The sequence below is a fragment of the Budorcas taxicolor genome, chromosome 2, assembly GCF_023091745.1.
Source record: "Budorcas taxicolor isolate Tak-1 chromosome 2, Takin1.1, whole genome shotgun sequence".
NCBI classification, from domain to species: domain Eukaryota; kingdom Metazoa; phylum Chordata; class Mammalia; order Artiodactyla; family Bovidae; genus Budorcas; species Budorcas taxicolor.
In genome coordinates this window covers 159,937,313-159,962,802 of record NC_068911.1, presented here as the reverse complement: position 1 = coordinate 159,962,802, position 25,490 = coordinate 159,937,313, and the positions used below count along the sequence as shown (strand labels likewise).

Sequence of the window (25,490 nt, the reverse complement as noted above, 5' to 3'; positions counted from 1 at the left end):
GAGAAAAGATTAAATAGAAGAAAATTTCACGTAACAAAATGAAACAATTTTTGTAAAAGTTTTACGTACATGTATCTTTTCATTTTTGAAAAATGTATTAATGAATGAAAGGATTTGGTATTTGTATTTCTAAGAATTAAAAATTGGTACATATTCAGTTTACTCATCACTAAGGAAAGAGTGTTATGTCAAAACAGTGTTGAAGTTCCTCTTTAGAAAATATTTCCATCACTAACTCTGAATAATGAAAGCAATTATTTTCGATGTGATAATGCATACTGTGTTTAAAAAGATATTTTATATTTGCCATATACAGACTTTAAACCCAGGACATAGAACCTCACTTATAGATGAGAGTCTTCTGGAAGAGAAGAGTGACAGCGTTTTTGTTGAGTACCAAGACTCGAATATGAAGTAATTTTGCACATGGCATTGGTAAGGCGTTCTTTCAGGTGCAACAAGCTCTTGGCCACCGATTCCTGGTGAGTGTCCTCAAGTATGATCACTGGCTTTTATTTGGTAATTTCTCCCCAGTGTTGGTTTGATAGGTATAAATTATCTGAGTGTCAAAAATCAAAGTATTCCAGAAATCTATAAATTTTACCTGCTGCTGTTCTATTAAATAGCACATTTATTATTAAGCAGCAGTTCTCTCTACTCTTCTAGAATTGCAGCCACACAATCACCCAGTGAGAGAATGTAAAAGGCCACAGATTCTTGTTCTACTATTCACTGGGTTTGAATAGCAAAAATCTTCTTGTGTCCAGAGCTGCAGGGTCCCTATAACAAGCAGTTATAGCAGTTAGGACAATGCACTGCATGAGTGTGGTAGGCAGAATGATGACCCCCCAAAGCTGTCCATGCCATAATCGCTTGAACCTCTGAATGTGTTGTTATGTGGCAAGGGAGAATTATGGTTATAGATGAAATTAAGGTTGCTAATCAGCTGACTGTGCAATGGGAAGTTATCCTGGATTATCTGAGGGACCCAGTATAATCACAAGTGTCCCCCAGCCCACTCAGCCACAGTGTCCCCTTTTGGCTTCCCTGGTGGCTCAGGCAGTAAAGAATCCTCCTGTAATCTTCCTGGTTGGGAAGATCCCCTGGAGAAGGAAATGGCAACCTACTCCAATACTCTTGCCTAGAGAATCCCATGGACAGAAGAGCCTGGCAGGCTACAGCCCATGAGGTCGCAAAGAGTTGGGCACAATTGAGGGACTAACACACTGGAAGTGAAGGAGGGAGGCAGAAGATTGAGAGTCAAGAGGGAGATGTGATGATGCAAGCAGAGGTCAGAGGGGGGTAGCAGGAGAGAGACTTGACTGGCCACTGCTGGCTTTGAAGGTGGAAGGGACCACAAGCCAAGGAATGCAGGCACCCTTTAGAATCCAGAAAAAGCAAGGAATCCGAGTGTCCCTTGGAGCCTTCAGAAGAGACACAGCCCTGCCAACATCTTGATTTTTTTTTTTTTTTTTTTTTTTTTTGCCAGTGAGACCTATTTCAGACTTCTGGCCTCTAGAATGATAAGAAAATAAATTTTTGTTGTTTTATGTCACCAAGTTTGTGGTCATGTGCTACAGCAGCAGTAGCTAACTATTAATAGTATGAGATTGTTCAAAGTGACTACAAAAATATTGGGAGTTATGACAGGTAAATGTTAAATAGTGAAAAATATGGAAAATTTTGAAGCTGATGAACATGTATTGATGGGCAATGAAGGAAGAGAGGGTGATGGGAAGGAGGCTTTTTCCATACTGTTTCCCAAATCATCTCTTCAGCCCAGTTAGATTTTTTCCATTCTCTCTCCTTCTGGTTGTTCCCACTTATCAGCGTCCAGAATACCTTAATCTTTGCAGTAGTTCCTGGGCAAAGCTGCTTGCTTCCTGCTCTCCTCTAGTTTTTATTCTGAGAGTCATCTCCCTTCACTTACCATCCATCCAGGTCTCACCTTCCCAGTGTCCCTATGGTACCCAGCACAGTGAGGGCCACATTAAAGGGTGTGAATACCTCTTGATTAATTAAAAAGAGGAAATATGGTGATGCTATCTGGAGAGAGGGTAGCATTCATCTGGTCACTGATGACCATCAATTGGTGATAGTAGCCTATTAGAAACTTTAAAAAAAGCTTTCTGGAGTTAATTCCTATGTCCTTTTGCTTTTTAGTTTGTTTTGCATGAAAACCAACAGTTTAAATTAATTTGCATTTTTGTTTTTTGGTAGGTCACTCATACTTATTCTCTTTTCTGTACAATATGCATATGGGGTAAGTCCATTAATGAGCTCTGATTCCATGTTGAAAATTTACTTTACTGAATGCATTACTTTTATTATACTGTCTTAAACCATTTTTAAAAATTGAAGTATAGTTAATTTACAATGTTGTGTTAGTTTCAGAAATAAAGGAAAAATGATTCAGTTATATATCTCTATCTATCTGCCTCTTGATTCTTCTCTATTATAGGTCATCACAAGATATTGAATATAGTTCCCTGTGATATACAGTAAAGTCTTGTTGTTTATTTTATATATAATGGTGTGTTTATATTAATCCCAAACTTCTAATTTATCTCCCCCACACCTTTGGTAACCATAAGTTTGCTTTCTATGTCTCTGAGTCTATTTCTGTTTTGTTAATAAGTTCATTAGTATCACTTTTTTAGATTCCACATGTAAGTGAGATCATATGGTATCTTTCTCTCTCTGTCCGACTTACTTAACTTAGCTTCACTTACTTCATGGATAATCTCTATCCATGTTGATGCAAATGGCATTATTTCATTCTTTTTATGGCTGAGTAGTATTCCATTATGTATACGTATATATACACACACATTTCATTATATATATATACATATAATAGCACATCTTCTTTATCCATTCATCTGTTGATGGATGTTTAGGTTGATTCCATGTCTTGGCTATCATAAACAGAGCTGCTGTGAATATTCTGTCACATTTGTCTTTTCCAATTAGAGTTTTCTTTGGATATATGCCCAGGATTGGGGTTGCAGGATCACATAGTAACTCTATTTTCAGTTTTTTAGGGACTTCTATATTGTTCTTCATACTGCCTACACCAATTTGCATTCCCAACAGCAATATAGGAAGATTCCTATTTCTCCACACACTCCCAAGCATCTATTATTTGTAGAGTTTTTGATGATAGCCATTCTGACTGGTGTGAGGTGATACCTCATTGTAGTTTTGATTTGCATTTCTCTTAGTGATATTGAGCATCTTTTCATATGCATGTTGGCCACTTGTATATCTTCTTTGGAGAAATGTCTATTTAGGTCTTCTACCCATTTTTTATTTGGTTGTTAGAGTTTGTTTTTGTTTGTTTGTTTGTTTGTTTTGTATTAAGCTGTATGAGCTCTTTGTCTATTTTGGAAATTAATCCCTTATTGGTAGCGTCATTTGTAAATATTTTCTACCAGCCAGTAGGTTGTTTTTTTCAATTTGTTTATGGTTTCCTTTGATGTGTAAAATATTTAAGTTTAAATAGGTCCCATTTGTTTATTTTGGGTTTTATTTCCATTACTCTAGGATACAGATCCAAGAAAATTTTGCTACAACTCATGTCAAAGAGAGTTCTGTCTATATTTTCATCTAGGAGTTTTATACTCTCCTGTCTTTTAGGTCAATAACCCGTTTTGAGTTTATTTTTGTACATGGTGTTAGGGAATGTTCTAAATTCATTCTTTTACATGTAGCTGTCCAGTTTTCCCAGTAACACTTATTGAAGAGATTCTCTTTTCTATATTGTGTATTCTTGTTGTAGATTAATTGACCATAAGTTCATGATTGTATTTCTGAACTTTCTATCCTGTTCCATCGATGTATGTGTCTGTTTTTGTGCCAGTGCCATACTGTTTTGATTACTGTTGCTTTGTAGTATAACCTGAACTCAGGGAGCATGATTCCTCCAGCTCTGTTCTTCTTAAGACTGTTTTGGCTATTCGGGGCTTTATGTGTTTCCATCAGTTCAGTTCAGTTCAGTTCAGTTCAGTTGCTCAGTCGTGTCTGACTCTTTGTGACCCCCATGAATCCCAGCACGCCAGGCCTCTGTGTCCATCACCATCACCCAGAGTTCACTCAGACTCACATCCATCGAGTCCGTGATGCCATCCAGCCATCTCATCCTGGGTCGCCCCCTTCTCCTCCTGCCCCCAATCTCTCCCAGCATCAGAGTCTTTTCCAATGAGTCAACTCTTCGCGTGAGGTGGCCAAAGTACTGAAGTTTCAGCTTTAGCATCATTCCTTCCAAAGAAACCCCAGGGCTGATCTCCTTCAGAATGGATTGGTTGGATCTCCTTGCAGTCCAAGGGACTCTCAAGAGTCTTCTCCAACACCATAGTTCAAAAGCATCAATTCTTTGGCGTTCAGCCTTCTTCACAGTCCAACTCTCACATCCATACATGACCACAGGAAAAACCATAGCCTTGACTAGATGGACCTTAGCCAGCAAAGTAATGTCTCTGCTTTTGAATATACTATCTAGGTTGGTCATAACTTTTCTTCCAAGCAGTAAGCGTCTTTTAATTTCATGGCTGCAGTCACCACCTGCAGTGATTTTGGAGCCCCCCAAAATAAAGTCTGACACTGTTTCTACTGTTTCCCCATTTATTTCCCATGAAGTGATGGGACCAGATGCCATGATCTTCGTTTTCTGAATGTTGAGCTTTAAGCCAACTCTTTCACTCTCCTCTTTCATTTTCATCAAGAGGCTTTTTAGTTCCTCTTCACTTTCTGCCATAAGGGTGGTGTCATCTGCATATCTGAGGTGATTGATATTTCTCCCGGCAATCTTGATTCCAGCTTGTGTTTCTTCCAGTCCAGCATTTCTCAGGATGTACTCTGCATAGAAGTTAAATAAGCAGGGTGACAATATACAGCCTTGATGTACTCCTTTTCCTATTTGGAACCAGTCTGTTGTTCCATGTCCAGTTCTAACTGTTGCTTCCTGACCTGCCTACAGGTTTCTCAAGAGGCAGGTCAGGTGGTCTGGTATTCCCATCTCTTTCAGAATTTTCCACAGTTTCTTGTGATCCACACAGTCAAAGGCTTTGGCATAGTCAATAAAGCAGAAATAGATGTTTTTCTGAAACTCTCTTGCTTTTTCCATACAAAATTTAAAAAAAATTGTTTGTTCTAGTTCTGTGAAAAAATGCCATTGATAATTTGATAGGGATTGCATTGAATCTGTAGATTGCCTTGATTATATGGTTCTTTTTAACAGTATTGATGCTTGCAATCCAAGAACATCATATATCTTTCCATCTATTTGTGTTGTCTTTGATTTCTTTCATCAGTGTCTTATGGTTTTCAGAGTACAGGTTTCTTTGCCTTTTCAGGTAGGTTTATTCCTGGGCATTTTATTCTTTTTGATATGATGGTAAGTGGGATTGTTTCCTTAATTTCTCTTTCTGATATTTTGTTGTTAATATATAGACATGCAAGAGATTTTTCTCTGTGTTGATTTTTATCCTATAACTTTACTAAATTCATAGTTTTTTTGGCAACATCTTTAGGATTTTCTGTGTATAGTATCATGTCATATGCAAACAGTGACAGTTTTATTTCCTCTTTTCCAATTTGGATTCTTTCTTATTTCTTTTTCTTTTCTGATTGCTTTGACAGGACTTTCAAAACTGTATTATGTGTAAGTGGCAAGCATGGGCATGCTTGTCTTGTTCCTGATCTTAGAGGAAATATTTTCAGGTTTTCACCATTGAGTATGATGTTAGCTTTGGGTTTGTCATATATGACCTTTATTATTCTGAAGTATGTTCCCTTTAAGCCCACTTTTTGGAGAGTTTTTTTTTTTTTTTTTTTAAGCTCATAAGTGGATGCTGAGTTTTATCAAAAGCTTTTTCTACATCTATTGAGATAATCATATGGATTTTATTCTTCAATTTGTAAATGGGGTGTATCACATTGGTTGATTTGCAGGCAAGTCTTGAAAAATCTTTGTATTTGTTGGATAAATCCCACTTGATCATGATATGTAAGCCTTTTACTACATTGTTGGAGTTGGTTTGCTGTTATTTTGTTGAGAATTTTGCATCTATGTTCATTAGAGATATTGGCCTATAATTTAATTTTTGTGATACCTTCATCTGGTTTAGATATCAAGGTGATGGTGGCCTCATAGAATGAGTTCAGAAATATTTCTTCCTCTGTAATATTTTGGGATAGTTTCAGAAGGATAGGTGTCATCTCTTCTCTGAATGTTTGGTAGAATTTCCCTGTGAAGCCATCTGGTTGTGGACTTTCTGTTTGTTGAAATTATTTTAGTCACAGATTCAATTTTAGTACATGTAATTGGTCTTTCATATTTTCTCTTTCTTCCTGGTTCAGTCTCGGGAGATTGTACCTTTCTAAGGATTTATCCTTTTCTTCCAAGTTGCCCATTTCATTGGCCTGTGGTAGACTTTTATGATCCTTTGTATTTGTTGTGTCAGTTATGACTTCTTTTTCATTTTTAATTTTATTGATTTGAGCCCTCTCTTTTTTTTCTTGATGAGTCTGGCTAAAGGTTTCTTAATTTTGTTTATGTTTTCAAAGAAACAGTTTTTAATTTCATTGATCTTTTCTATTGTTTTCTTGTCTCTATTTTATTTATTTCAGTTTTGATCTTTACGTTTCTTTCCTTCAGCTACCTTTGGGTTTTGTTTGTTGTTCTTTCTTTATTATACTTTTAAACAAGTCACTCTCTGGGGCTTTTTTTCTCATTTGTAAAAAGGAAGTGTTGGATTAAATGGGCTATAAGATTTCTTTTATATCCTACCATCAAGACTAGTAAAATTGCCTAGGTATTAGACATTTCTTTGTTTTATAACAGAGCTATTTTTTCAAAACTTTTTTTCAGAGGGCAGAAGGAAGCAGCTGGGCCATTACAAGATTAAATCAAGAAGTATAAAATTTGAACGTTTAAACTCAGGAGAAGGATAAGCCTTGAACATTCTGTTCTGCTCTTCTCTAGAGAATCTAAGTGATTAAACCCAACTTCAGACATTCTAGGAAATCCTATTGGAGGCAGCCTGTATTCATGTTGATCTTGAGATAGTCAGACTGGTTTAAATCACGCTAATAAATACATCTCTGTTTATCCATCCTGTAGCTTGGACCTATCCAGTCCAGCTTCTGTGATTCAAGTTATCATAGGTCTTTTCAAAGTGAATCAAAATAGAAAGTTGCCATTCATTCTCCTTTCTCCTTTAGTCAGGAGCAGAAAGCACATGCATTAAAGAATAGGATGCCCTGGGTTCCTCTGCCGGTGATTCATCTCATAACCTATTCAAGACTCAGTTTTCTCCTATGGGAAATGGGTTTGATAAAACTTGCCCAGGTTAGTTCACAGGGATTTCAGAGCATCACCTCAAATAATGAACAGAAACACACTGAAATATATGTTTGTGGATTATTTTTCCTCTTACCTGACTTTTTAAAGTTTCTTTTGTATTATGTTCTTTTTTTCTATTATAAAAGTCTATAGAGTGCTAAATTGTACGTCCTTCACTTCTTTATGTTTCATATGAGTGCATATAACGCCTGAACAAAGATTATTTTATCTTTGCTCTTCCTGCCAGCTTCTGGTGTGCAGAGATTCTAGAGATTTCCCACGGAGTGACTGTACTGTAGATAGATTTTAAAGGTAGAGATATAAATTGATAAAATCTCTGTGGAAAGTCAATTTGGCATCACCTATCAGGATTTTAAATGCATGTGCCTATTGACATAGCAATTTCCCTATTTGAAATTTATCATATATATTTATTCTGACATGGATGAATATATATGCACAAAAATATTAGTTTAAAGGTAGCATTCAGAAGCAAGAGGGGAGATAATTAAATGTCCATTAATAAGGACTAACTAAATAAGTTATAATATTGAGTTGGCCAAAAAGTCCATTTGGGTTTTTCTGTTAAATGTTATAGAGAAACCCACGCGAGCTTTTGACCAACCCAATATTTTGTTTAGGGGGTAGCCATATGCAGTAATTCAGAATGACTTTGAAGACATAAGTGAGAAAAGCAAGGTACAAAGAAATATACCTTTTGTGTAAAAGCAAAACAAAGACAAAATCGCCAAAAGTGTGTGTGTGTGTGTGGTCATTGTGTATTAAAAAATATGCTCAGAAATGCCCAGACATGGACTTGAGGTGAGCAGTTATCTTTAGGAGAAGGAACTGGGGACCAGAGTTAGAACAGAAAATTTCTTTTTCCATTACACTGTTTTGAAGTGATTGAATTATCATGTACATATGTTATTTGTTTAAAATAAAACCCATAAAAGCACAAATGCAGGACAGATCATTAATCTAGAAATTAGTAAAATATTTTCTTGAACTTTCTATGCAACAAATATTTGTTTAAAATATTTGGGATAAAACAGATAGTGAGTTTCATTTTTTTCTCTTTGAAGAGTTACATTGGTTTTTGAGAGTGCTAGTATATTCCCAGAGAATGTGGTTTGTACTTTGAATGTTGACTTGTGTGAGATACTGTCTTTATCTCTTTTTAATGGGGTTATACAGTCTGGTCCTGAGGTACACTTTCTTCCTTTATAGATGCCTCCCTCCTTTAAAGTGATGTTTGTTGGGATATGTCTGATGTAGAAGAACTTTGTAGGGACTAAAATTGCCTCTTGCTTTTTTCTTTTATTGGTCCAAGTTGAAGTTTTCTATGTGTTTCTTTATTAGAATTCTACTAATCTACTTTGAACCGATTCTTCTCTGAAATGTAATTTTGCTACAAACATCTCAGTAATGCTTAGCATAATAAAGTTTAAAAAATAAGAAACTTGCCTCTATTATCAAGCCATCTAACCAACTGACCTTCTTTTTTCTCTGGTTGTTTTGGTATTTCACCAAACACATAGTAATGAATCCCAACCTTAAATGAACCCAAATGTTCAGAATAGTTATTTTAAGTGCTTTCATGCTGTCCTGACCTGGCCCTGAGCATTTGATTTTTTTTTTTTTTTTACCTTATCAGGGTTTTGAACTTAACATTTCTGCATTCATAGATAACAGTGTTACCCAAAGCTCAAGAGGTATATGTTTCTGAAACTTCAATTACATTTTTTAACTTAAATTATCTAATTCCTTAGCTCTTGTCAAGATTCAAATTTTTATGTATTTTTCAATGACCCATAAGAGTTATGTTTATAAAATGTACTTTTAATTAATTATTAATCAAAATATTTTTTCTGAGCACATTTTTCAAGAAAAAAGAAGTCTTAATTGTATGATTGAAAAGGAAAGTATGCCACTTAGACTCCTTTCCCTCACATCACATATACATATACACTTGTGTATGTATATGGGGCTGTATACTTTTGTACATGTATATGTAATGAAGGGGATATGTATACATTTGTGCATTTCATACATATACATGTATACTCATGTATGTTTTACATAAGTGTGTTTGTGTATTTATGTATAGTATATTTATGTATATACATATCTTCTATATGAACTGTGCATATTGCTGTTCAGAATCTTTTAAGCTTAATTAGGTCCCCAAGAGAAAAACAAGTTTTGTATATTAATGCATATATGTGGAATCTAGAGAAGTAGTAGAGATAAACCTAGTTCCAGGGCAGGAATAGAGATGCAGACATAGAGAAGAGACACATAGACACAGGGGAGGGGATGAATTGGAGATTAAGGTCGACAAATGTGCACTGTTATATAAAACAGATAGCTAGTGGGAACCTGCTACATAGCACAAGGAGCTCAGCTGGGTGCTCTGTGGTGACCTGGAGGGGGCAGGAATGGGAAGAGGCAGTGGGAAAGCCACAGGAAGGGGATGTATGTACACATATAGCTGGTTCATTGCAAGGACTGATGCCGAAGCTGAAGCTCCAAAACTTTGGCCACCTGATGCAAAGAACTGACTCATTGGAAAAGACCCTGATGCTGGGAAAGATTGAGGCCAGGAGGAGAAGGGGACAACAGAGGATGAGATGGTTGGTGGGCATCACCAACTCAGTGGATTGAGCATGAGTTTGAGCAAGCTCCGGGAGTTGAAGATGGACAGGAAATCCTGGTGTGCTGCAGTCCATGGGGTTGCAAAGAGTCGGACATGACAGAGCTACTGAACTGACTGATAGCCGATTCACTTTGTCATACAGCAGAAACTAACACAGCATCATTGTAAAGCAGATATACCCCAATTTTAAAAAAGAGGACAGTACATATTGGTTCAGTTGTGTGATGTTTCCCCATTATGTGTTGGTCTAAAGGCTAAAGTTTACACTGTTGTTAGTTTTAAAAGATCTGTTAATTATAGAAGTGTGTGGCCCTATCTGGGGCTTCCCAGATGGCACGAGTGATAAAGAACCCACCTGCCAATGCAGGAGATGCAAGAGATACAGGTTCACTCCCTGGGTCAGGAAGATCCCCTGGAGGAGGGCATGGCAACCCATTCCAGTATTCTTCCCATGGACAGAGGAGCCTGGTGGGCTACAGTCCATGGAAGAGTTGGACACAGCTGAAGCGACTTATCAGGATGCTTTGGTCCTGTCCATACTCTCGGCTCCCAGCACCGAGAGCTGATGTACCACCTTTGCCCTCTCACCATGCAGCGCTGACCGCCATGAACGAATCGATGCTCAGTGTGTCTTCACTGCAGGCGTGGCATTCTGGCTGTCATTGAGGATCTCTTTGTGGACACCGTTCCTCTAGGACTATAATTTTGTACTGAAGCGACTGAAGACTCGCCATGTACATAAGGAGGGTTTGTGAGAAAATGGGGCTGATTCTTCCCATAGCGGGGTGTGTGTGTGTGTGTGTGTGTAGGATGGGTTAAAGTTAAGAAAATATATGATCATGTTGTAATTTAACTTTCTAAACAGCGTGGTAGAAAAGCTAGCTTGAAGTGGGGAAAAGGCCCAAATTATTCAAGTTCAGAAGCTTTCGGTTTGAGAGAAACATCAGAGGAGCCATCTTGGGGTGTCAGCAAGCTGTAGGAAGAAGAGTTTTAATTCAAGTGCAAGACTGTGATGGCAGTTCTGACCCACAAGGGCCTCCCTGGGGGACGCATGCCCTAGCTGATCCTGGAGGTGCAGGAAGAGAGTCTTGGAAGAAAAGTCACTCTTATAATTTAAGTTAAACACCATGGTATACGTGCAGTTTTCCAGCTACATAGTTAACATTCTGAAATTGTTCACAACTTGGTAAACAAACTCTTACCACGAGAGACAAATCATAGAAGTTTCTGGTTAAACATAAATGACTTCAAAGGAGGTCTTCAAAAAAAAAAATCCTAGCTCATGTAAACTTTTATCCTGCCCACATAATCATGAACTCTTTAAAAAAAATTTTTTTAACTAATTATTTTTGAGTATAGTTGCTTTGCAATGTTTTATTAGTTTCTGCTGTACAGCACAGTGAATCAGCTATATGTATACATGTATCCCTTCTTTTTTGGATTTCCTTCCCATTTAGGTCACCACAGAGCACTCAGTAGTTTCCTGAGCTATAAAGTATGTTCTCATCAGTTATCTATTTTATACATAGTATCAACAGCATATATATGTCAATCCCAAACTCCCAGTTCATCAACACGTTGATTATCAAGCCACAGTGTAAGTTCTTTGCCTTGTTGTATATCAGTATTAGTCTTTTCAGAGACTCAGAGATAAAACTATACTGTGAACATCTCATTAGTTAGAGAAACCAGGAGTACTTGTTTTAATGTATATATTGTGTACCCAGCTAGGTGATGAATACTGGTCGACTAAATCAATGCTTCACTTTCTAGGGTGGAAAGAAGTTTATTGGTCTCTGTGGAGGAAGAGATTGCTCTCTTTGCCAGTGCTTTCCTGAAAAGGGATCTCGGGTGAGTCACGTAAAATTCAGCATGGGTTGTGGGAGGGGAAAATGGGAAATTACTAATCAAAGGGCATAAAGATGAATTATGCAAGATGAATAAGCTCTAGAGATCTTCCACCCAGCATCCTATCCACTGTCATCAATACATTTATTGTTGAATCTCTTTGTTCAGAAAGGGACCTGGTGTACACAGCCCACGCTGGGTCGCCATATCAATATTCATGTTTTAAAAGCACTAGTTGAGAAGTATTAATACTGTCGTGAGTTAAGAAAAAACCCGCTTAACTTTGTTGAAAGAAGTGTTTCTAGGCATTTGACTGCATGACTCTTGGACGTCTTTTATAACCTTGTGGAATAGTGTTCCGTAATCAAAGTGACAGTTGCATTCATCACATGCTCTGTATGTGCCAGGCACTGGTCTGACATGCTCAAAATGCTTTAGCTCACCAATCCCTCACAATAACTCTCTTCCCATCTTATGGTACCATCTTTGCAGAGCCAAAGACATCAGCACAGAACAATTGAGTACCCTGCTCAAGTCCACCCAGGTGGACTCAAGTCCACAGTGCTTTTGATGACCACACTCGATTCTCTGTCCTGAGAGGCACAATAATAACCCTCTTGGTTACAGTATATGGGGTCTCTTGAACATTTATTTGTAAACCTCTCTCACATATCCTGACAGCAGCAGTTGGCAGGCACTAATTCACCTGTGCTGGGACTATTAGACCAAACCATCCCATTGGTTAAAAACACTCCCACCGAATTACAAGAAAAGAGTATTTTTCAGAAGTTTTATACAATTTTGAGTCAGATCAGTGATTTTTGAAACGTGTCCAGATGGATCCAATAGGGCTGTGTGTGATGCTCAAAAAACACAATTCTATAAAGATCAGTCCACAAGGATCCAAAATATTACCTTTCTGAGAGAAAGGACCGTATATTTCCCACACAGCATTGCTTTATCTTCACACAGTAGTCATACAATATGTGTGTGGTTCCTTTGTCAAGCCCTTTGCTGTAAGCAGCTTCCTTGTTGAGCTTAAGTTATGGCAAATCCCTTTCTGCTTGAACTGGTTTGTTTCTTCTCCAATACATCACAACTTTTGGATCAGAATCTATCTTGAGCTTTTTCTCCAGCCGCTTTTATGATTTATTTTTTTTTTAAGTCTTCATTGAATTTATTGTAGTATTGCTTCTGTTTAACGTTTTTATGGCCGTGAAGCACATGGGATCCTAGCTCCCCCATCCAGGGATTGATCCCGTACCCCCTGCATTGGAAGGTGAAGTCTTAACCACAGGACCACTAGGGACGTCCCCACGATAAAATTTGAAAACTGCATTTGCCAGAAAGCAAAGTTAGGACCCTAAAAACGAGCACTTTGAGAAATGCTTTAGCTTTTTTCATGTCAGTGGTCCCAATAGTCAGGAAAAAAGCCTGGTGTTTTTATGAGGTTGTCCAGGTAAACGTGCCAAGATTGCAAGCCAAGATTTTAAGACCCCTGGAGCTTGAGGTCCAAGAGAAATGGAAGGATCAGCTCCATGGCTGGAATGGGATGGGAACACCACAGAACAAAGATGAGACCAGATAGGTGTGGTCCTCTGCCTTAATGATGTTCGGTAACTTTTTTTTTACTGACACGCCTGCATGGATGAGTGGTGGTGCTTCTGGTTCCAGTGGTTCATAGGCCATGACTGCTTGATATCTACAGTGCTTAGGACAGCCCCCCATCAAAGAACTATCCATCCTCAAATGCCAGCAGTGCTGAGGTTGAGAAATCCTGCTCTCAGTCCACAGCAGTTCGGAGGCCAGAGGATTATTATGTCCATTGGTCAATACAGGGAACCCTGGATTTCCAAGAGTTTTAAATAACTTGGTTATATGTGGAAGGGGTGGGTGTCCCTGGTGGCTCAAACAGTAAAGGGTCTGCCTGCAATACAAGAGACCTGTGTTCGATCCCTGTGTCAGAAAAATCCCCTGGAGAAGGAAATGGTAACCCACTCCTGTATTCTTGCCTGGAGAATCCCATGGACAGAGGAGTGTGGCAGGCTGCAGTGACCTCCATGGGGTCACAAAGAGTCAGACACGACTGAGCAACTAACACTTTCACTTTCACGTGGAAGGAGCAGGGACCACTTCCAAATGTCTGGTCTCGGTCCCAGCATCTGCCCCGTGGTCCAGAAGAAGAGGATGGCACTTGGGTTCAAATGCCAGTTCTCATCCTAATATTCGGGAGCCCCCATGGCCACTTGAATCTACTCAAGCCTGGGTTCCCTTATATTTACTCCCCTGATGCTTTGTCTTCCGTGTCCTTGGGCAGTGGAACCATCACAGGCATTTGCATCTGTAGGGTATGTGCTGTCTCTGATCACCAGACCTTCAGCGAGGTGGGTCAGGAGGGCTCACAGGGGTGGGCCTCTGTCTTCGTGACCTGCTGTCTTTGTCCCAGTTTCTGGGTGGTCGAGAAGAGCTGTGTGTGGAACACTGGTCAACCTCTGCCCTTCCTGGCACAGATGGATCCCTGGTGATGGCTGCGAGGCACTGGCGACGTTCTCCAGCTAGGAATTTGGGAGCATGCCTTGTGCGTAACTGGGAGGAGGTTTGGGAGGCGGCCAGCCAGTCTCACGCCATCTCTCCAGTCACCTCAGTGACAGCTCAAAGTGGGCGATAGAAACAGGAATAAGCTGAATTATGAGGGTTGAGGCACTTTCCAAGGTGGCACAGCCCCTGAGTGGAACAGCAGGGCCTTCCTAAGAGGGAAGTGATGCCTCTTCTGGCTGAATGGCTGACTGAGTGGTTTGTCCAGCCCCAAATCAAAGCTGTTGTGTCTATAGTAAGGGTTGGGGAGCCAAGCTGGGCGAGGGTTTCAGTGGAGACAGAAGCTAGGGTTTGAGGTGGAGTTGGGATGCATCTCTCTTCTCCAGTAGACCACATTTTGCCAGTCCTTCCTAAAGTCCTGAGTGTTCACTGGAAGGACTGATGTTGAAGCTGAAACTCCAATACTTTGGCCACCTGATGTGAAGAACTGACTCACTGGAAAAGACCCTGATGCTGGGAAAGAGTGAGGGCAGGAGGAGAAGGGGATGACAGAGGATGAGATGGTTGGATGGCATCACTGACTCAATGAAGATGAGAGTGAGTAAACCCTGTGAGTTGGTGATGGACAAGGAGGCCTGGCGTGATGCAGTCCATGGGATCTGGAAGAGTCGGACACGACCGAGCCACTGAACTGAACTGAACTGGGATGCATCTAAGGGCAGGAACCAAGGGGGTTCCCTTAGTCTCACTCCTGCATTGCTGGAGGCTCACAGTCCAGCCCCCACATGTGTTCTCATCAGTAGTCACCATCACCTCCCCTTGGACCGTCTCCCACTGCATCAGCTGGGTCGCTCACTGTCCCTCAAACACAATCTAAACGTTCCCACTCCTCTACCTTTTTTTAAAAAATGATTATAGTGGTTTTTATTGTAATATTCATATACGATTATTATGGACCATTTAGATAATACTGAAAAACTTTTTGTTTGTTGTTGTTCAATCATTCACTCATGTCCAACTCTTTGCGACCCTATGGACTGCAGCACGCCAGGCTTCCCTGTTCATCACCAACTCCGGGGCTTGCTCAAACTCATGTCCGTCGAGTCAGTGGTGCCATCCAACCATCTCATCCTCTGTCGCCCTCTTCTCCTCCTTCCTTCAATACTTCCCAGCATCAGGGTCTTTTCCAATGAGTCGGCTCTAGAAGCAGCATAATAAATCATCCAGGGATTCAGGACCAGAAAGCAATAACGATATTTATTGATTTTATGACACATCCCCTCTGCCCTTTTCTGGGATGCCTTCCCACTTCCACTCACTCTCCATCTTTTCCGCCCTCCTTAGAGGAACTCAGGAGAGACTCCCTCCCCCACAAGGTCTCCTGCCTGGCCCCAGACCGTGCGGATGGCCCCCTAATGGCAACCTGGTTCCCTCTGGGATGCTTTTTGCACTCTGACCTATAGCTCTGGTTTCGACTGTGGATGTGTCTGACCCTCTTGATTAGATTGTAAGCATGTTCTCCTTGCAAGTGGTTGTAAAGGACACATGTAAAATGTTTATGCTGGTTCCTGGCTCGTAGCGGATGCTCTAGAAATATAAGTTGCCTCCATTAGTTTCTCCTCTTTGAGAGCTGAGTCATTTTTGGAGGTATTTCTTTGAGATGATCGCAGTAGATGGCACCTAATAGGTAGCTAACACACTTAAATCAGTAGCTTAAAATTCAGATTTGAGCCTGGACAGGATTTGGAAGTCTGAGCTGGTAGCCAGGGCACAAGCACCATGTATGTGGGAAGACCTGCCAAGTCCAAGGGAAATGGGAATAGAGTTAGCAGGAAGTTTCTCCTCCGAGTCTTTCACACACAACGTGTAAACCCGTTAGTGGGCATCTCATCGAGTTTAGAGTTTTTGTCTTAACAACTCTATATCAGGTAGAACCAGAAATAAGCGCTTTGAGCTACAGAAGGGAATGTGGCCACTGCTGTATTGAGATCTTTTGAAGGTTTAGTAGCATCCTGGAAAGACCTCGAGTCTGAGGGTAGGACACTGGGAATTACCCCTTTGGTTCTGGGGGGGAGTTCAGAGCCCTCACCTGGGAAATAAGAGTTTGTGCTAAAGGACTGGTCCTGTCCTCCTAACAGCCTATGGTTCTGTGATATGGGCATGACTTTTCACATATGACAGTAACTTAATTGGCTTCTGAAGTATTTTGTGACTCTGCATATCATTTCCCCAAACCCCATTATAGTCCCTCTTTATGGATATTAATGACATAGCATTGGGCATGATATCAAATTATTCTTTATCAGTTTCAACGGGAAGATCTTCTGGAGGAGGAAATGAATGGCAACCTACTCCAGTATTCTTGCCTGGAGAATCCCCCAGACAGAGGAGCCTGGCGGGCTGAAGTCCAAGGGGTCATAAAGAGTTGGACATGACTGACTGCAGCACAGCAGTTTCAAAGGAGAAATTGCTATTTTTTGTTGTTGTTGTTGTTTTTTTTTAGTTTTATTTATTTTTTTACTTTGTGCCTTCTGGCTTTTATTTTATTTATTTTTTTTAATTTTAAAATCTTTAATTCTTACATGTGTTCCCAAACATGAACCCCCCTCCCACCTCCCTCCCCATAACATCTCTGTGGGTCGTCCCCATGCACCAGCCCCAAGCATGCTGTATCCCACGTCAGACATAGACTGGTGATTCAATTCTTACATGATAGTATACATGATAGAATGCCATTCATCCCACCCTCTCCCTCTCCCTCTGAGTCCAAAAGTCCGTTATACACAGCTGTGTCTTTTTTCCTGTCTTGCATACAGGGTCGTCATTGCCATCTTTCTAAATTCCATATATATGTGTTTGTATACTGTATTGGTGTTTTTCTTTCTGGCTTACTTCACTCTGTATAATCGGCTCCAGTTTCATCCATCTCATCAGAACTGAATCAAATGAATTCTTTTTAACGGCTGAGTAATACTCCATTGTGTATATGTACCACAGCTTTCTTATCCATTCATCTGCTGATGGACATCTAGGTTGTTTCCATGTCCTGGCTATTATAAACAGTGCTGCGATGAACATTGGGGTACATGTGTCTCTTTTAATTCTGGTTTCCTCGGTGTGTATGCCCAGCAGTGGGATTGCTGGGTCATAAGGTAGTTCTATTTGCAATTTTTTAAGGAATCTCCACACTGTTCTCCATAGTGGCTGTACTAGTTTGCATTCCCACCAACAGTGTAGGAAGGTTCCCTTTTCTCCACACCCTCTCCAGCATTTATTGCTTGCAGATTTTTGGATCGCAGCCATTCTGACTGGTGTGAAGTGGTACCTCATTGTGGTTTTGATTTGCATTTCTCTAATAATGAGTGATGTTGAGCATCTTTTCATGTGTTTGTTAGCCATCCGTATGTCTTCTTTGGAGAAATGTCTATTTAGTTCTTTGGCCCATTGATGGATGTCTTCTTGTAGGGAAAATTACATACGTGTTATCACAGACCAGGATGGAACCTTTTATAAGGTTGCTTTAGTAACTCACTTGATAATAAAGACATTTTCTATATTTTATTCCAGAAAAAAAATACTGTTTTCCATTCAAGGGAGTCTTGTAACTGTTAAGTCAATAGAACTTTATAGTTTGGTAGTTTTATACATTAGAAGGTCAAATGGCTTAAAACTCATGATCTGACTTGGTTTATTTTTGGTTTGGAAACCAAAATCACCCATTAGAAAACCAGTCTTTCTTTTGGGAATTATAAATCACCAAAATACATACAGGTATTTTTTCCTGCAATCTCATTCACTTGTCCCTTCCACTCCTAAGAGCTTGCAGTCCATGATAAAAATGGAATTTCCTTGGGAAATTTTAACTATTGTTAACATTTTTCATTATCATTAAATGATTTGCACACAAAGTTCTAGAATTCAACCTCTTTATCACTCACGCAACTGTGTTCTAGTACACTCTATAACTGTAGCCTGATAAATGGTTCAGAGCAATTATTTTCATGTTCTCCAAGCTTGCGTAAGTCGATTATGTTACATTTTGATAGAAGCAAATTCCAGTGACAGCAGAGAAGTTGGCAAATTTAGTCTGTCACTACCCCTTCGTGATTTGGTTCTGATGTCTTCTTTTTCTTGCTGCCTCTTTCTTCTCCGGGACTGACTCCCTAGCTCACTGTGTCTCTGCTGGAGAATCGTCTGACATATGAGGTCTTATCTGAGCTGACACATGCAGGTGCCTTGAGGTGACAGCAGGTGGCCTGAGTGAGGGGCCCCAGGAAGGGACCTCAGCTTTGGGGACTCTGTGGGGCTGAGTGGTCCTTTTGTCATGTAAAGGGATCAGCATTTAAAAAAAAAACCATAGTGCTTAATAATTAAACAGATTTCCTGATAGAATTCAGCCTGCCACCTGCCAGCTTGTAACTGGTTTATCTGGTTAAAGTAGTTCCCCTTGTCATAAATATTAACCTTAAATTTTGAAGAATGGAACATACAGAAGCTAAAAGACTGAATCCTATATGTCAGTGCACGAGAATATTTCTGAACAGGGCATGGGAGACCTGGGGGGTAGAAGGGAGATATCATTTTATATCATTTGGCTTATTAATACTATCATTAATAGCCAATATCTATATAGAGGAATGGGGCTTCCCAGGTTATTCCAAAGAACCCGCCTGGCAATGCAGGAGACAAAAGAGACGTGGGTTCGATCCCTGGGCTGGGAAGATCCCCTGGAGGAGGGTTTGACAACCTACTCTAGTATTCTTGCCTGGAGAATCCCATGGACCTAGTAGTCTGGCAGTCTAAAGTCCACAGAGTCGCAGAGAGTCGGACAGGAAGTGACTTAGCCCTCACGTATATAGAGGAATTGGAGAAGGCCATGGCATCCCATTCCTGTGTTCTTGCCTGGAGAATCCCATGGAGAGAGGACCCTGGTGGGCTGCAGTCCATAGGGTTGCAAAGAGTCGGACTTGGCTTAGCAACTAAACAACCCAGAGGAATAACTCCAACTAATTAGCATGGCTTTCAGTATGCTGATGATCTCGCTCTCTAAACCCAACATTTGTGCTTGAAAAAGGAAAGCAAGCCTATATTTGCCCACTACTTTTATTAAATAATTTGCCTCTATTATTTACCAAATGGGCTAACTGTATGAAACCTCATCAAGAAACCCCAGTGACGGGTTGGGTCTGAAGGTAGATTTTGGTATGTCTGCCCCGGTCAGTCACCTCATTAAACGGGCAGTGTTTTATAGCTGTGCCCTTGGTCTCCTGGGTGGAGTTCAGTCCTGTGTGTGTGTGTGTGTGAGTGAGTGCGTGTGTGTGTGTTCGTGCACACGCTCAGTTCAGTCCGATAGCAACGATGATTGCTGAGCTCTGCGACCCAGCGTGAACCGTGGCCAGGCGGGCGCAGAGCTCAGCAAATGTGGGACTAGGCTGAACTCTAGAGCATCAAGGTCATTACCAAAGTGGAGTCAGCCTTGGTGGTGGTGGTAAGAAATAGGGTGCTTTTCCACGCAGGGCATCTTCCACACAGGAACGCGGGAGCAGACTTTGTGACTACAAGGACAGCTGTTTTGCACCAAGGTAGCATGTGACTAAATTAAAGTGAATTACAGAGTTTTTAGGAGAGAAAATTATATTTCTCCTTTCACATCCATTTTCTATAAGTTGCTAAGAAATTCACAGGGAAACAGCTGTGTCTTCAAGTGCTGTTTTTTTTTTCCACTCCTCTGTCACACATATGTGAATATGCAAATCACTGTTATTAGCCATTCTTTCCTTCTATGCCATTAAGAAGGCTGAGCACTGAAGAATTGATGCTTTAGAATTGTGGTGCTGGAGAAGACCCTTGAGAGTCCCTTGGACTGCAAGATCAAACCAGTCAATCCTAAAGAAAATCAACACTGAATATTCACTGGAAGGACTGCTGCTGAAGCTGAAGCTCCTATCCTTTGGCCTTTGAATCCTGATTCAGAGAGCTGATTGACTGATGCTGGGAAAGATTGAAGGCAAGAGGAGAAGGGGGCAACAGAGGATGAGATGGTTGGATGGCATCACTGACTCAATGGACATGAGTTTGAGCAAACCGGGGAAGGACAGGGAAACCTGGCGTGCTGCAGTCCATGGAGTTTCAAAGAGTCAGATACGACTGAGTGACTGAACAATGGCAACAACGATTTCTTTCATTCATTCAGCAAACAGCCATTGAGCATTCACCATGTGCCAGGCATCTGAGGAGGCTGTGAGGCCTTGGGGGTAAAGAGGTGGGTCCCTGTGGCCCGGAGCTGGGAGTCCACATAGCAAGACAGACTCACCTTCCAGCCGTTCCTCCTGGGTGCCTGATGAGTGCCAGATGTGGGGTGGTCTCGGTGTTTCAGACGCATCAGGGAAAAGAATAGATGAAGACCCTTTCTTCCTCCCTGGGTGGATAATCTAGTGCTCTAACTTGATTTTGCACAGAAGCCTATGTGTGCATGGTGGACGGTGCCAGGATATCTTGGACCTGGTGGAAACAGAGGTCACTCAGCGATGGCCTAGGGGAAGCATGGCGTGTTCTTCCCATAGTAGGATGGAGACCCATTCTCTGCCTCTTCCAGCCCCGGCTTGTGGCCACATCACTTCAGCCTCTGCCTCCATCATCACGTCACCTTCTCCCCTGCGTGTCTGGACCAAATCTTCCTCCATGTCTCTCTTATAAGGATACATGTAATGGCCTCTAGGACCCACCTGGATAACACGGAACAAAAACCATCCTCTCAAAATCCTTAGGTTTTGCCACTCAAGGCAATATCCACAGGTTCCAGGCTTAGGGCATAAACGTATCTTTTCGTGGCCACACTTCAAACCACTGTAAGTGTTTGGACAGAGACAGCAGTGCCTACTTAGGCTCTGAAGTGAGAAGGAGATGGGCAGGCGTGTTGGGTGGGCCACGAGGTGGCCAGCAGGGTTTGATCATATAGGTGAGGGAGCGAGTGGTAAGGGATGCAGTTGAGAAACCAGATACGTATGGGTTATCCTGAAGGATAGGAAAGGCTTTGAAAGATGTTCGGAGGAGTAGACACAGGTTGGATTTATGTTATAAGAACACGCCGGCTGCTCTTGGGAGGATATAGTGAAGGTGATGAGGGGTGGGGAGAATTATTAGGGAAAACCTGTCAGGAGGCTACTGTAGTCGCCCTGGTGGGAGGTCATGGTGGCTCAGCAAAGGGGCAAGCATGGAGGGGAAGAGCGTGGGTGTTGAGAATATTCTAGAGGCAGATGGGTAGGAAGGAGGAGACTCCAGGTGGGGCAGGGAGGACACGGGACACCCTGGGGTGATGTGAACAGCTGTGTGGACGGAGGTGGGTGGCCGAGGAGCACACGTAAGGGGATGATCATGAGTCCACTTTGCATACTGATATGTGGCTGGGGCTCAGAAGAGAGTCTGGGCTAGGGAGGGAAACAGAGGATACTCAGAGCTGGAGGTGCCTGGCTCCAGGGAGATGGGAAAGTCTGCCCAAGAGAAAGTGGCAAGAGGTCAGGGCAGCCCAGCAGAGCTGCAGAAGGAGGAAGAGGGGCCAGTACTGGAGACTCAGGAGGGGGAGAAGGATGGGAATGGCCAGGGGCAGGGACCCCTGGAGAGCAGAGGAGAGAAAGAGAGATACCTGGATTCTAGCTCCTCGAGTGGCATTCCAGGAGCTCTTGGCGCTGCCTGGTGCATTCCCATAGCAACTGAAAAACCAGATATGGGTTATCCTGAAGAATAGGAAAGGCTTTGAAAGATGTTCGGAGGAGTAGACACAGGTTGGATTTATGTTATAAGAACATGCTGGCTGCTCTTTGGAGAATATAGTGAAGACAATGAGGGGCAGGGAGAATTATTAGGGAAAACCTGTCGGGAGGCTACTGCACCCTGGCAGGAGGTCTGGGCTGGAGACCATTGTACCTGGAAGGGTACGAGGCTGGGCTAATGTTACACCATTACTGAAGATGGGAAAACCAGTGTTCCATGACCTGGATCAAGGGGTGACCTTATTATTTTTTTAAATTGAACTATAGTTGATTTACAGTGTTTCAGGTGTATAGCAAAGTGATTCAGTTACACACACACACACACACACACACACACACACACACACACACATTCTTTTCCAAACATGCTACTGAAGATAGTTCCCCATGCTGTATAGTAGGTGGGTGACCTTATTTATCACTCAGTAACAAAGCCATGTCTTCTAGTTCTCAGTACAGCATTTTTTCCCATTGCATCAAGCTTCCTCTTAAAGAAACAACTTTTTTCTTTTATTTTTGATCTATATTATATGAGGTGAGGAATGTTCACTAAACTTATTGTGATTTCATGATGTATGTGAGTTGAATCATTATGCTGTCCATCTTTTAAAAAAAATCTGGCTCCGCTGCTCTGCATGCAGGATCTTAATTCCCTCACCAGGAATGAAACTGAGATCCTGGGAATTCCCTTTCTTCCAGTTTTAATGATATACTTGATACCGCACTGTGTAAGTTTAAGATGTTAATTCCCATGGGGAATTAACCTGTCTGTCCACTGGTTAGGGCTTTGCACTTTTGCCGCCATGGGCCCAAGGGAACTAAAATCCCACAGACTTTGAGGTATGGCCCTCCAAAAAAACTGGAAAAAAAAATGATACAAAAATACAGCCTATTTATCAAATTAAAAGACATTAATAAATGAATTTTACATGATTTGGAAGGACACATTATTGTCTTGCTTATATTAATGAAAAAATAAATAATATTCATTTAACCTCCATTAAAAATTTTTTTAAAACAGCTGAAAATCCTGAGTCAGTGATATTATAGACTTAACTGACCAATTTTTTCCTTTATTGAGTGAGGTGAACTTAAGGCACAAGAAAACACTTGCCATTGCAGTCCGGTCTCCTTGGACTGTCTACTCTTTGAGTAACACCTTTTTTTTGTTGGTATTTATTTTATGATCCTCCTATATCTCCAGCAGTTGTTTCAGTTGCAATAGAGAAGGATCTTGGGAGCACCCCTAAAGGGTTCAGGCTGCACATTGAGGCCTAGTTGAGCTTTAAGTGATGTTATAGTGCCACCTAGTGGCTTCGTTGTTGAAATACAGTCAAGAATTAAAAAGACAGGGTTGCTGCCAAACTCTTCTTTGTTAATTTTGATTATAAATAAGTGCTTGAGTGTATATTTAATTATACCGTGGAAGGCAGTGGCCAAGGTGGGCTGGGGGTGGTTTTATTACACAGATTCCTGGTCCCAGTAATCTTACTGGACGACATCACCCCAAGTAGATATTAAAGTAACATGCATAAAACAATAATGAGAAATAAGTGCTAAGCTTATGTGGGTGTTAACTGTTTGAAGGTGGATATGAGAGTTTATACAAGAGTGAGGTTGAAAAGGACTGTAGTGAAAAGGGAAGCAGCAACTTTGAAGTCGGGTGTGACTCTGCTTCTCCAGGTGGTAGCCAAGTGGCCTTCATCTCTCTGAGCCTAGGCGTCCTCATTTGGGGATGAAAAAGTAGATGTAGGATGACTTTGCACTCTAAGGATGTAAGGATTCCAGGCGAGGAAGGCACAGTACTTTTCCAGGGACCAGAATGAGGTGAGTGCTCTGTGAGGGGTGTCCCAGCATCGTCATCATTGTTGTCATCATATTTTGGGTTGGGGGAAGGTTGAATCTGAGCTACAGGGCTCAGATACCAAGGCTGCTATTCCTTCAGGCAAAGAGAATACACAAATGTGACTGGAGCAGAGGATGTGGGTGCAGACCCTTAGGGACCATGGTTTGCTGGGGTGGAGGAGGATGGGTTGTGCTCATTGCAGTGTTGACGGAAGCAAGGACACAGCATAGGGAAGACTGAGGGTTAGTTGACATTGGTAGGTGCAAGTGAGGGGGAGACTGGACTTAGGGAAGTGGGGGAGGCTGGTGCTTGGGTAGCCCACGTGGATGACCAGACCGTGACCCAGGGTCCAGAGGGACAGACATCTGAGAATTAATTCAGGGAAAGAAGTGACAGGCTTGGTCTTGGGAGAAGGAGGGATAGAGGGTCAGCAAAGCTGACAGCTGGGTCACCACCCAGCTTAGCTGGTGGAAGAAACCCAAGTTGCTGTCTGCTGAGTCAGGGAGGAAAAAGGCAGGAAAACCAGTCTGGGCGTGGTGAGCTCAGCTTCTGACATGATGAGTGTGAATGTACAGGGAAGAAGATTCAAGGAAGTTCCTACAGAACAGTCAGAGATACAGGATGGGACTAGGAAATCAGATTTGAGAACACAAAAATAGAGGTCTTTAACTAATTTGATGAACACTGTTATATGTGGACTTTCCTTATTTATACAGGAATAATAATCCACTGTCCTCAGCGCTGCTGGTTGGCTTAAATGAAGTAATATATGGACACCCCAGGTGCATAACCAGGCTTTATAAATGCCTTCCCCTTCCTGTGACACTTTTGATGATCAATGTCATGGTCTTATTGGCCAAGAGTGATTAGGAAATTTATGTGTAAACAGTGTAATAAAAGGCTTTCCAGATGGCTCAGTGGTAAAGAATCTGCCTGCCAATGCAGGAGATGCAGGAGATGTGGGTTCAGTCCTTGAGTCCGGAAGATCCCCTGGAGAAGAAATTGACAATCCGCTCCAGTATTCTTGCCTGGAAAATTCCAAGCAAAAACAGGGGAGCCTGGCAGGCTACAGTCCATGGGGTTGCAAAAGAGTTGGACACAGCTTAGTGACTTCACTTTCATTTTTACTTTCTGGCTCAGACGGTAAAGTGTCTGCCTACAATACGGGAGACCTGGGTTCAATCCCTGGGTTGGGTAGATCTCCTGGAGAAGGAAATGGCAACCCATTCCCGTATTCTCGCCTGGAGAATCCCATGGACGGAGGAGCCTGGTGGGCTACAGTCCATGGGGTCGCAAAGAGTCGGACACGACTGAGTGACTTCACTTTCACTTTAGTGACTAAACAACAGTATAATAAAAGCATCTTTCTTGTTTGTTCATTCATTTCATTCACTCAGGGTTCTTGCACGGATTCTCCGATTCTAAAGGAGCAAGAAGTAGTGGCAGAAAAAGTGTGATTGTGTCTGCATCTGCCATTGTCTTTCTGCA

The 25,490-nt window shown here is 41.5% G+C and overlaps 1 protein-coding gene across 1 annotated transcript in view; it reads left to right on the top strand.

Annotated features, from left to right (window-relative positions):
* The first annotated feature begins 373 nt into the window (after positions 1-373).
* Positions 374-25,490, top strand: part of COL4A4 (collagen type IV alpha 4 chain) — a 131,727-nt gene continuing 106,610 nt past the window's right edge. The window contains exons 1-3 of the mRNA XM_052663458.1: positions 374-482; positions 2,221-2,263; positions 11,778-11,855. Coding sequence (XP_052519418.1) covers positions 427-482; positions 2,221-2,263; positions 11,778-11,855 — 177 coding nt within the window. The 5' untranslated portion in view covers positions 374-426. The remainder of the gene's footprint in view (positions 483-2,220; positions 2,264-11,777; positions 11,856-25,490) is intronic.